Source organism: Entelurus aequoreus, linkage group LG28, assembly GCF_033978785.1.
Source record: "Entelurus aequoreus isolate RoL-2023_Sb linkage group LG28, RoL_Eaeq_v1.1, whole genome shotgun sequence".
Taxonomy (NCBI): domain Eukaryota; kingdom Metazoa; phylum Chordata; class Actinopteri; order Syngnathiformes; family Syngnathidae; genus Entelurus; species Entelurus aequoreus.
In genome coordinates this window covers 33,430,653-33,444,555 of record NC_084758.1, presented here as the reverse complement: position 1 = coordinate 33,444,555, position 13,903 = coordinate 33,430,653, and the positions used below count along the sequence as shown (strand labels likewise).

The window sequence follows — 13,903 nt, the reverse complement described above, 5'->3', positions numbered from 1 at the left end:
TGAAATTGTGACAGTCATATATATATGAGATAAAAAGTCGAAATTATAAAACAAAGTCATTGTGAGATAAGAACTGTAATATAATTGACATTAAAATGATGATACAAACCACATAACTGAACTGCACTCTCATAATTTTTATAGCATCATTTTAACTATATAGCAATTTTTACTTTTTATCTCATCATTTGTTACTAGTGTCCTGTTTTTCTGGCTCGGCTTTGTCTCCCTCTAGTGGCGTGATGCGGGACGAAGGTTGAGACAGAGCACACCTGATCACGATCATGACCACAATTATGATCACAATCAATCATGACCACTATCAATCATGACCACAATCAATCATGACCACAATCAATCATGATCAAAAGCAATCATGATCACAATCATAATCATGGTCACTATCAATCATGATCACAATCAATCATGACCACAATCATGACCACAATCAATCATGACCACAATCATGATCACAATCAATCATGATCACAATCAATCATGACCACTATCAATCATGACTACAATCAATCATGACCACAATCATGATCACAATCAATCATGACCACTATCAATCATGACCACAATCATGATCACAATCAATCATGACCACTATCAATCATGACCACAATCATGATCACAATCAATCATGATCACAATCAATCATGACCACTATCAATCATGACCACAATCATGATCAAAAGCAATCATGACCACAATCATGATCACAATCAATCATGATCGCAATCATAATCATGATCACAATCAATCATGACCACTATCAATCATGACCTCAATCATGATCACAATCAATCATGTTCAAAATCATGATCACAATCATAATCATGATCACAATCAATCATGACCACAATCAATCATGACCACAATCATGATCAAAATCAATCATGACCACAATCAATCATGACCACAATCATGATCAAAATCAATCATGACCACAATCAATCATGACCACAATCATGATCAAAATCAATCATGTCATAATTATGGGATAAAAAACGTTTACATTATGAGATACAAAGTTGTAATTATGAGATATGAGTCGAAGTTAGACAGAAAGTCATAATGAGATAAAAAGTTGAAATTGTGAGACGGAGTCAAAATTATGATGTAAAAATATCGAAATTATGATACAAAAAAGTTGAAATTGTGACAGTCATATATATATATGAGATAAAAAGTCGAAATTATAAAACAAAGTCATTGTGAGATAAGAACTGTAATATAATCGACATTAAAATGATGATACAAACCACATAACTGAACTGCACTCTCATAATTTTTATAGCATCATTTTAACTATATAGCAATTTTTACTTTTTATCTCGTCATTTGTTACTCGTGTCCTGTTTTTCTGGCTCGGCTTTGTCTCCCTCTAGTGGCGTGATGCGGGACGAAGGTTGAGACAGAGCACACCTGATCACGATCATGACCACAATTATGATCACAATCAATCATAACCACTATCAATCATGACCACAATCAATCATGACCACAATCAATCATAACCACAGTCAATCATGACCACAATCATGATCAAAATCAATCATGACCACAATCAATCATGACCACAATCATGATCAAAATCAATCATGATCAAAATCAATCATGACCACAATCAATCATGACCACAATCATGATCAAAATCAATCATGATCAAAATCAATCATGACCACAATCAATCATGACCACAATAATGATCAAAATCAATCATGACCACAATCAATCATGACCACAATCATGATCAAAATCAATCATGACCACAATCAATCATGACCACAACTACTTGTACTGACTGCTCACGTCTGTCCATTGTTGGTTCCTTCCATGTGCACCAGGACCATGCCGGCTCTCAAGACCCAATCCCTGCTTGACTACCACTTTTTTTTTGTTGCTGTGTGTCTCCTATTAGTTGCTACTTTGTTTGCCTCTGGTTTATTTGTTCATGGCACTGGCTGTTTCCCTGCAGTGACATTGGGTTATGTTTATTTCCCCTGTGCGAGAAATAATATGAATAAAGACTATTTTTGGTAAACACACTCTGCTTGGGTTCCAATCTGCTATTCAGCGTAAAATAATTATGACTTAATGATTTACCATTGTTATATTCTTCAGTAGTGACGGAAACGGGCTTTATATATAATATTAGGCACATACACTTAGTATTTTGACACTGGTGGCTTGCCATACCTGTTTCTAAGATAGTTAAAGCAAAGTTAAAGTAGCAATGATTGTTACACACACACTAGGTGTGGTGATATTATTCTCTGCATAGATTTTTTTAATGCTAAGATACATCTCAGTTACTTATTATGCACAATTTGTCGTATTTACAATGTTTTAATGCTAAGATACATCTCAGTTACTTATTATGCACAATGTGTCGTATTTGCAATGTTTTAATGCTAAGATACATCTCAGTTACTTATTATGCACAATGTGTCGTATTTACGATGTTTTAATGCTAAGATACATCTCAGTTACTTATTATGCACAATTTGTCGTATTTACAATGTTTTAATGCTAAGATACATCTCAGTTACTTATTATGCACAATGTGTCGTATTTACGATGTTTTAATGCTAAGATACATCTCAGTTACTTATTATGCACAATTTGTCGTATTTACAATGTTTTAATGCTAAGATACATCTCAGTTACTTATTATGCACAATGTGTCGTATTTGCAATGTTTTAATGCTAAGTTACATCTCAGTTACTTATTATGCACAATGTGTCGTATTTGCAATGTTTTAATGCTAAGATACATCTCAGTTACTTATTATGCACAATGTGTCGTATTTACAATGTTTTAATGCTAAGTTACATCTCAGTTACTTATTATGCACAATGTGTCGTATTTACGATGTTTTAATGCTAAGTTACATCTCAGTTACTTATTATGCACAATATGTCGTATTTACAATGTTTTAATGCTAAGTTACATCTCAGTTACTTATTATGCACAATGTGTCGTATTTACAATGTTTTAATGCTAAGTTACATCTCAGTTACTTATTGTGCACAATGTGTCGTATTTACAATGTTTTAATGCTAAGTTACATCTCAGTTACTTATTATGCACAATGTGTCGTATTTACAATGTTTTAAGGCTAAGATACATCTCAGTTACTTATTATGCACAACGTGTCGTATTTACAATGTTTTAATGCTAAGATACATCTCAGTTACTTATGATGCACAATGTGTCGTATTTACGATGTTTTAATGCTAAGATACATCTCAGTTACTTATTATGCACAATTTGTCGTATTTACGATGTTTTAATGCTAAGATACATCTCAGTTACTTATTATGCACAATATGTCGTATTTACAATGTTTTAATGCTAAGATACATCTCAGTTACTTATTATGCACAATGTGTCGTATTTACAATGTTTTAATGCTAAGTTACATCTCAGTTACTTATTATGCACAATGTGTCGTATTTACAATGTTTTAATGCTAAGATACATCTCAGTTACATTCAGACTAACATATTTGTCATATGCCACTTGGAAGACGGAACATGAACACTCAAGAACCTTCTAGAAATGATTCTGATCATCAGGAACAGACAGGCAGTGCGGTTATAGCGGCGGACCAATCAACATCCAGCATGTTGCCTCGCGTCTGCCGAACGCCATCGTGTCCTTCTCAGAGGTCAAAGGTGACATCGAAATCCTCCCCACTCTCAAACATGGAGGAACCGGTAAGTAGGGGGCGGGACCATGGGAGGGGCGGGGCCTCGCTGCTGTCATGTTGACTCTTCCCACTGACCGTGTTAGCCTGGAAGTCACCTGGGAGGAAAGCGGCCCACCTTGAACCAGAGGGCGGGCTCGGGGGGCCGGCCTGGTTGGTGAATGTGGTTTTAGGACTGGAGGGGCCGGCCTGGTTGGTGAATGAGGTTTTAAGACTGGGTGGCGCAGCCTGATCAGTAAATGTGCTTTTAGGACTTTGGGGGCTGGCCTGGTTGGTAAATGTGGTTTTAGGACTGGGAAGGCCGGCCTGGTTGCTAAATGTGGTTTTAAGACTGGGGGTGCCGGCCTGGTTGCGAAATGAGGTTTTAGGACTGGGGGGGCCCGCCTGATCAGTAAATGTGGTTTTAGGACTGGGGGGACCGGCCTGGTTGCTAAATGAGGTCTTAAGACTGGGTGGCGCAGCCTGATCAGTAAATGTGGTTTTAGGACTGGGGGGGCCGGCTTGGTTGCTAAATGAGGTTTTAAGATTGGGGGGGCCGGCCTGGTTGCTAAATGTGGTTTTAAGACTGGGGGGGCCGGCCTGGTTGCTAAATGTGGTTTTAAGAATGCTGGGGCCGGCCTGATCAGTAAATGCAGTTTTAGGACTGGGGAGACTGGCCTGGTTGCTAAATGTGCTTTTAAGACTGGGAGGGCAGGCCTGGTTGCTAAATGAGGTTTTAGGACTAGGGGGGCTGGCCTGGTTGCTAAATGAGGTTTTAGGAGTAGGGGGGCCGGCCTGGTTGCTAAATGTGGTTTTAAGACTGGGTGGCGCAGCCTGGTTGCTAAATGAGGTTTTAGGAGTAGGGGGGGCGGCCTGGTTGCTAAATGTGGTTCTAAGACTGGGTGGCGCAGCCTGGTTGCTAAATGAGGTTTTAAGAGTGGGGGGGCCGGCCTGGTTGCTAAATGAGGTTTTAGGAGTGGGGGTGGCAGCCTGGTTGCTAAATGAGGTTTTAAGACTGGGGGGACCAGCCTGGTTGCTAAATGAGGTTTTAGGAGTGGGGGGGCCCACCTGATCAGTAAATCTGGTTTTAGGACTGGGGGGACCGGCCTGGTTGCTAAATGAGGTCTTAAGACTGGGTGGCGCAGCCTGATCAGTAAATGTGGTTTTAGGACTGGGGGGGCCGGCTTGGTTGCTAAATGAGGTTTTAAGATTGGGGGGGCCGGTACTGTCAGGTTGCATGAATGGTGGTCGGCCATGTTGCATCTTCAGAGACGAGACAAAAGCCAGCCAGTTTAGCATAAAGCGACACCATGAGTCCCGCGCAGCACGCTGGTTCTCACCTGTTTCGGCGTCCGGCTGTCATCTTCCTCGCCTTCTCTCCTCCTCTTCCTGCCAAACAGGAAGTGTGAGCTCAGGTGTGTTTGGATGAAAAGGTGCAATGAGGCGAATGTTCATCACACCTGTCCATGCCGCCTTGGGATTGCTGAAAGCTCGTCGAAACATGATCGTCTTCCTCGGGTGTGTGCAGGTATTTACTCCAGCGGCTCACCTGGGTGTGTCCCACCTGCACGCACACCTGCACACAAGTGTGAGCCACAGGTGTGTGTGTGTGTGTGTGTGTGTGTGTGTGTGTGAGAGAGAAAGACTTCTCACTTGGTGGTCCTTGTGCTCCTCACTTCCTGCCTGGTCCTCTTGCTCCCTGCCAATCAGAAGTATGGTACGTGCTCATTGGAGGGAGGTCAGTTAGTTGTCAACATGGTTACCGTAGCAACCGCTCGTCTCCTTCCTCCAACATGGCTCCTCTCATGGCGTTAAGTTTTTGAACATGACGTCTGCAGTCGGCGCCACTTCCTCGACCGAACTCCTTTGTGGGTTTCAAACACAGGTGTGCGTGATGACGACAAATAGACCTGTTCAAGACCATGGTGACGTTGCGCCCCCCCCTCCCCACCTTGTCCAAACCTCCCCCAGACGTGTCCCAATTGTCTGTGCTGCATATTTGCTTGTCTATTGAAGTTAATTAACCGCTCAATATTCATAAGCAGCCCCCCAAATATGTCAAAACCTCCCATGTGTGCTATGTTTGTGATGCAAACTATCAAGTTATGAACGTGTAATTATTCATAACTAGACCCCACCTACGTCAACATCCCCTCAAACTTGTCTGTGTTGCAAAAGGTTTTGTACTAACTATTATAGTTTTTAATTTATTAATGACTTATGATTCATAAGAAGCCCCACCACCCTCCCAAAACCTCCCCAAAACAATCCTCATAGTTTGTGCTACAAAAATGTTTACTTTAACTAATATACTTTTTTTTTTTTTACGTTTTATGGAGCTGGTTATTACTCATATTTCACAACTATAGAGCAAAAAGAAAGCACTTTTAACACTTTCTACCAACAAGATTTCATTTGAGCGACTCTGTTGCCGCCATGTGGCACGAACACAAACTGCATAGCCTTCACTCTGATGACGTCATCCACTGTCAGGCGTTAAATAATGATTTGTTTTTTCAAGGGAAACTGCACCTTCTTTTTTCTTTTTAAGGATTTTAAAGATGATAAAAAACGCTTGGAAGATGTGAGTCACCGCTGTAGTCTTCAAAGTCTCTAAAACAACTTGAAAACCCTCAATGAACGTTTTATATACACACTGCAAGTATATATATATATATAATGTAGTAACAGACACCTTCATAACAATATGTAAAATGTACAATATACACACTGCAAGTATATATATATAATGTAGTAACAGACACCTTCATAACAATATGTAATATGTACTATATACACACTGCAAGTATATATATAATGTAGTAACAGACACCTTCATAACAATATGTAATATGTACTATATACACACTGCAAGTATATATATAATGTAGTAACAGACACCTTCATAACAATATGTAATATGTACAATATACACACTGCAAGTATATATATATAATGTAGTAACAGACACCTTCATAACAATATGTAATATGTACTATATACACACTGCAAGTATATATATAATGTAGTAATAGACACCTTTTTAATATGTAATATGTACTATATACACACTGCAAGCATATATATAATGTAGTAACAGACACCTTCATAACAATATGTAATATGTACAATATACACACTGCAAGTATATATATATAATGTAGTAACAGACACCTTCATAACATTATGTAATATGTACAATATACACACTGCAATTATATATATATAATGTAGTAACAGACACCTTCATAACAATATGTAATATGTACAATATACACACTGCAAGTATACATATATATAATGTAGTAACAGACACCTTCATAACAAGATCTAATATGTACTATATACACAATGCAAGTATATATATAATGTAGTAACAGAAACCTTCATAACAATATGCAATATGTACAATATACACAATGCAAGTATATATATAATGTAGTAACAGACACCTTCATAACAATATGCAATATGTACAATATACACAATGCAAGTATATATATAATGTAGTAATAGACACCTTTTTAATATGTAATATGTACTATATACACACTGCAAGTATATATATAATGTAGTAACAGACACCTTCATAACAATATGTAATATGTACAATAAACACACTGCAAGTATATATATAATGTAGTAACAGACACCTTCATAACAATATGTAATATGTACTATATACACACTGCAAGTATACATATAATGTAGTAATAGACACCTTTTTAATATGTAATGTGTACTATATACACACTGCAAGCATATATATAATGTAGTAACAGACACCTTCATAACAATATGTAATATGTACAATATATGCACTGCAAGTATATATATAATGTAGTAATAGACACCTTTTTAATATGTAATATGTACTATATACACACTGCAAGCATATATATAATGTAGTAACAGACACCTTCATAACAATATGTAATATGTACAATATATGCACTGCAAGTATATATATAATGTAGTAACAGACACCTTCATAACAATATGTAATATGTACTATATACACACTGCAAGAATGTATATAATGTAGTAACAGACACCTTCATAACAATATGTAATATGTACAATATACACACTGCAAGTATATATATATAATGTAGTAACAGACACCTTCATAACAAGATCTAATATGTACTATATACACAATGCAAGTATATATATAATGTAATAACAGACACCTTCATAACAATATGTAATATGTACAATATACACACTGCAAGTATATATATATAATGTAGTAACAGACACCTTCATAACAAGATCTAATATGTACTATATACACAATGCAAGTATATATATAATGTAATAACAGACACCTTCATAACAATATGTAATATGTACAACATACACACTGCAAGTATATATATAATGTAGTAACAGACACCTTCATAACAATATGTAATATGTACTATACACACACTGCAAGTAGATATATAATGTAGTAACAGACACCTTTTTAATATGTAATATGTACTATATACACACTGCAAGCATATATATAATGTAGTAACAGACACCTTCATAACAATATGTAATATGTACAATATACACACTGCAAGTATATATATAATGTAGTAACAGACACCTTCATAACAATATGTAATATGTACAATATACACACTGCAAGTATATATATAATGTAGTAACAGACACCTTCATAACAATATGTAATATGTACAATATACACACTGCAAGTATATATATATATAATGTAGTAACAGGCACCGTCATAACAATATGTAATATGTACAATATACACACTGCAAGTATATATATAATGTAGTAACAGACACCTTCATAACAATATGTAAAATGTACAATATACACACTGCAAGTATATATATATAATGTAGTAACAGACACCTTCATAACAATATGTAATATGTACTATATACACACTGCAAGTATATATATAATGTAGTAACAGACACCTTCATAACAATATGTAATATGTACTATATACACACTGCAAGTATATATATAATGTAGTAACAGACACCTTCATAACAATATGTAATATGTACAATATACACACTGCAAGTATATATATATAATGTAGTAACAGACACCTTCATAACAATATGTAATATGTACTATATACACACTGCAAGTATATATATAATGTAGTAATAGACACCTTTTTAATATGTAATATGTACTATATACACACTGCAAGCATATATATAATGTAGTAACAGACACCTTCATAACAATATGTAATATGTACAATATACACACTGCAAGTATATATATATAATGTAGTAACAGACACCTTCATAACATTATGTAATATGTACAATATACACACTGCAATTATATATATATAATGTAGTAACAGACACCTTCATAACAATATGTAATATGTACAATATACACACTGCAAGTATACATATATATAATGTAGTAACAGACACCTTCATAACAAGATCTAATATGTACTATATACACAATGCAAGTATATATATAATGTAGTAACAGAAACCTTCATAACAATATGCAATATGTACAATATACACAATGCAAGTATATATATAATGTAGTAACAGACACCTTCATAACAATATGCAATATGTACAATATACACAATGCAAGTATATATATAATGTAGTAATAGACACCTTTTTAATATGTAATATGTACTATATACACACTGCAAGTATATATATAATGTAGTAACAGACACCTTCATAACAATATGTAATATGTACAATAAACACACTGCAAGTATATATATAATGTAGTAACAGACACCTTCATAACAATATGTAATATGTACTATATACACACTGCAAGTATACATATAATGTAGTAATAGACACCTTTTTAATATGTAATGTGTACTATATACACACTGCAAGCATATATATAATGTAGTAACAGACACCTTCATAACAATATGTAATATGTACAATATATGCACTGCAAGTATATATATAATGTAGTAATAGACACCTTTTTAATATGTAATATGTACTATATACACACTGCAAGCATATATATAATGTAGTAACAGACACCTTCATAACAATATGTAATATGTACAATATATGCACTGCAAGTATATATATAATGTAGTAACAGACACCTTCATAACAATATGTAATATGTACTATATACACACTGCAAGAATGTATATAATGTAGTAACAGACACCTTCATAACAATATGTAATATGTACAATATACACACTGCAAGTATATATATATAATGTAGTAACAGACACCTTCATAACAAGATCTAATATGTACTATATACACAATGCAAGTATATATATAATGTAATAACAGACACCTTCATAACAATATGTAATATGTACAATATACACACTGCAAGTATATATATATAATGTAGTAACAGACACCTTCATAACAAGATCTAATATGTACTATATACACAATGCAAGTATATATATAATGTAATAACAGACACCTTCATAACAATATGTAATATGTACAACATACACACTGCAAGTATATATATAATGTAGTAACAGACACCTTCATAACAATATGTAATATGTACTATACACACACTGCAAGTAGATATATAATGTAGTAACAGACACCTTTTTAATATGTAATATGTACTATATACACACTGCAAGCATATATATAATGTAGTAACAGACACCTTCATAACAATATGTAATATGTACAATATACACACTGCAAGTATATATATAATGTAGTAACAGACACCTTCATAACAATATGTAATATGTACAATATACACACTGCAAGTATATATATAATGTAGTAACAGACACCTTCATAACAATATGTAATATGTACAATATACACACTGCAAGTATATATATATATAATGTAGTAACAGGCACCGTCATAACAATATGTAATATGTACAATATATACACTGCAAGTATATATATAATGTAATAACAGACACCTTCATAACAATATGTAATATGTTCTATATTTACCCTATTTTGGTCATTTTAACTCATTCCTCTGCGCATTTATTTCTGTTTCCATAGCAACGCACTTCTGACTTCTGGCAACAAATGTGTTCCTCCTTCCGGAAACAAACGCAAAGTGTGTGTTCTAATCACGGCATAACAAACAACAAAGACTATTTTTGGACAAATGAGGATTCACGACCTTATCTTTTTGAAGCTGAATATACGGAGGATGAACTGCTGCTTCTAGAAGCAAGCACGAAGGAAGAGTGAGACGTTGGAGCAGACGGACGCTGAGAGGGTTGAGGTCGGTGCGACTTTGACACTGCAAATATGGAGCTCAGGGCCAAGCTATTTGGATATAAATGGAGTGCTTACTTTACAGATGCTGTAATACGATTGTTTATGTTTTTCAGTTAGTACAGATTGGTGTTCTATCACATTGTTGTGTATTACAAACTCAAACGTGATTCTGGTGTTGACGTAGAAGCTAGCTTATCTCTTGGCGTAGTTAGCTTTTGCAGTTAATACCAAAGCATGCCGATGTGCGAGTACACTAGAAAAAGAGTTCCTCAGTGTTCCCTCTTACAATAACAATGTTACTACAGCTTGGTTATTTTACAGGTTACACAACATACATGAAGTATTGTTGACGATTTTTGAACACATTTTTAAAGTGATTTAGAGGTACAATTGATTGCTAACATTAGCTGCATTGCTAGCCACCAAGAACGAGGCGATTTTTACATGTTTGAATGCAAAAAAACAACAAAAAACTTTTGTTTTCTTGTGCCTCATAATGATTGTGAAAAATAGGCTTAAAAAAAAAATTTTAAAAATTAAAAAATTTAAAAAAAAAGTGCAGTTGCCCTTTAAATGGAGAAAATAGGAGTAAAAAGGGAATAATGAAGAATAAGTTCAGCTGCTCACCTTGAGCAAAGACTGCTTCTCTCCACAGAGTTTACAAGTCCACCTTTTCACCTTCTTCACCTGTAAACAAAAATAAAGATAAGTTGGATTGGACATTTGAAGGCTGATATTCTGGTGTGTACTCATGCTGCAAATGTTGCCATGTTAGTACAACTCCTATGAATAGAAAAACGTTTTAGTAGAATTGCTTTGTCTTTTATTTGGTGATCAGAATAAAACAAGATTTTAGGAGAACAACACATTTGTATTAACCTCACGGATAATTTAACAATATATGAATATTGTAAAACAGTATAGGATAATGTAACAAATATCAACAAAATATTACAATTATTCCCTTAAGGACTTTCTGACTGGCACTCATGGAAGGCGGACGCTCCCCTTCCCTCTCCTGCTTGCTTCTTTGTCTTAACTTTCTTGTTGCCTCTTTTTGCACTGCTCTCCAAATGTAAACATTGGAACTACCATATTTTTCGGACTATAAGTCGCTCCGGAGTATAAGTCGCACCGGCCGAAAATGCATAATAAAGAAGGAAAAAAACTTATATAAGTCGCACTGGAGTATAAGTCACATTTTTGGGGGAAATGTATTTGATGAAAGCCAACACCAAGAATAGACATTTGAAAGGCAATTTAAAATAAATAAAGAATAGTGAACAACAGGCTGAATAGGTGTACGTTATTTGAGGCATAAATAACCAACTGAGAACGTGCCTGGTATGTTAACGTAACATATTATGGTAAGAGTCATTCAAATAACTATAACATATAGAACATGCTATACGTTTACCAAACAATCTGTCACTCCTAATCGCTAAATCCCATGAAATCTTACACGTCTAGTCTCTTACGTGAATGAGCTAAATAATATTATTTGATATTTTACGGCAATATGTTAATAATTTCACACATAAGTCGCTCCTGAGTATAAGTCGCACCCCCGGCCAAACTATGAATAATAAAACATGTGTCCCTTATCATAGCTACACGTATGACAAAAAAAGCGCGTGGAAATCAATGGTATTCAGTGAGCTAAGATGAATTAAATGCGCTGACAGTTCATTGCTCCTGCCAAATGAATTGCACTGAGTGGAGCGGATCACCACTCCAAGATGGCAGCCCCGCGTCTCGTCAGCGCCAGTAGGCAGTAGCGCTCCATGCTGCGTACCCTTAGAACGCGAGTCTTCTTCGTGATCCGGTTGGACTCGGCGAGTGTTTTTAAAAGACGCGCTACTGACCCCTGCAGGACTTAGGTGGAACAGCAACGAACAGAACCCACAAGTTTGTGACATTTAAGTAGCCTGGTGTTTACAAAAATACACGTTTGAACTCGTAAAGTGTGTAAAACATAACCACGGGGTAGATTTATAACGCACTTTTCTTGATAAGGCATGAGAAGCCAATGATTTAGTTCACTTGCTGTTATTAGCATGAGAGTGCTAGCTGTTATTAGCACGAATGAGAGTGGAATAAGCGGTAGAAAATGGATGAAAGAGAGTGTCTTACGTGCTGGCCCTGGAAGGAGAGACAGCTGAAACATTTGACGACGTGAAACTCCTGAGACATGATCACTTCTTACACCCGCTTGGTTGGCGAACTTGGCGTTCAAAACGCGTGACGTCACATCCGGGTCATGTGGGCGCCGAGAATTGATCCAAATATCGACAACATATCGATCGATATGGGTGGAATCGGCGTTGGAGTGATACTGACATGCTATGACGACATTGCTCCTTAAAAAAAAAAAAAAAAAAAAATATATATATATATATATATATATATATATATATATATATATATATATATATATATATATATATATATATATATAAAACGAATTTTGTCGCAAAAACTAACATTGTTGCAAAAAACTAATTTTGTCTCAAAAACAAACATTGTCGCAAAATACAAACATTGTCGCGAAAATTAACTTTGTTGCAAAGAACACATTTTGTCGCAAAAACAAACATTGTTGCAAAAAACACATTTTGTCGCAAAAATGAACTTTGTTGCAAAAAAAATATTTTTGCCACAAAAACTAACATTGTCGCAAAAAACAAACATTGTTGCAAAAAAAATATTTTTGCCACAAAAACTAACATTGTCACAAAAAACAAACATTGTTGCAAAAAACGAATTTTGTCTCAAAAACAAACATTGTCGCAAAGAATGAATTTTGTCGCGAAAATTAACTTTGTTGCAAAAAACACATTTTGTCGCAAAAACAAACATTGTTGCAAAAAACACATTTTGTCGCAAAAACAAACATTGTTGCAAAAAACACATTTTGTCGCAAAAATGAACTTTGTTGCAAAAAAAATATTTTTGCCACAAAAACTAACAT

At 35.1% G+C, this 13,903-nt stretch overlaps 1 protein-coding gene across 1 annotated transcript; it reads right to left on the bottom strand.

Annotated features, from left to right (window-relative positions):
• Positions 1-3,384: 3,384 nt before the first annotated feature.
• Positions 3,385-13,223, bottom strand: mrnip (MRN complex interacting protein). Its single transcript, XM_062039598.1, has 7 exons — positions 13,066-13,223; positions 11,560-11,619; positions 5,462-5,562; positions 5,352-5,397; positions 5,159-5,274; positions 5,039-5,087; positions 3,385-4,961 (listed from the first exon to the last, which is right to left on the bottom strand). Exons 1-7 carry the CDS (start codon positions 13,123-13,125, stop codon positions 3,675-3,677), a joined length of 1,719 nt encoding a protein of 572 aa, XP_061895582.1. The 5' UTR covers positions 13,126-13,223; the 3' UTR covers positions 3,385-3,674.
• Between the last annotated feature and the right edge of the window lie 680 nt (positions 13,224-13,903).

Coding starts and splice junctions, on each gene's coding strand:
- mrnip (XM_062039598.1), bottom strand. CDS start 13,125: ATGTCTCAGGAGTTTCACGTCGTCAAATGTTTCAGCTGTCTCTCCTTC. Junction 5,563..11,559: donor AGAAGCAGTCTTTGCTCAAG/GTGAGCAGCTGA, acceptor AAACCCACAAAG/GAGTTCGGTCGAGGAAGTGG. Junction 5,398..5,461: donor GGAGACGAGCGGTTGCTACG/GTAACCATGTTG, acceptor TCTGATTGGCAG/GGAGCAAGAGGACCAGGCAG.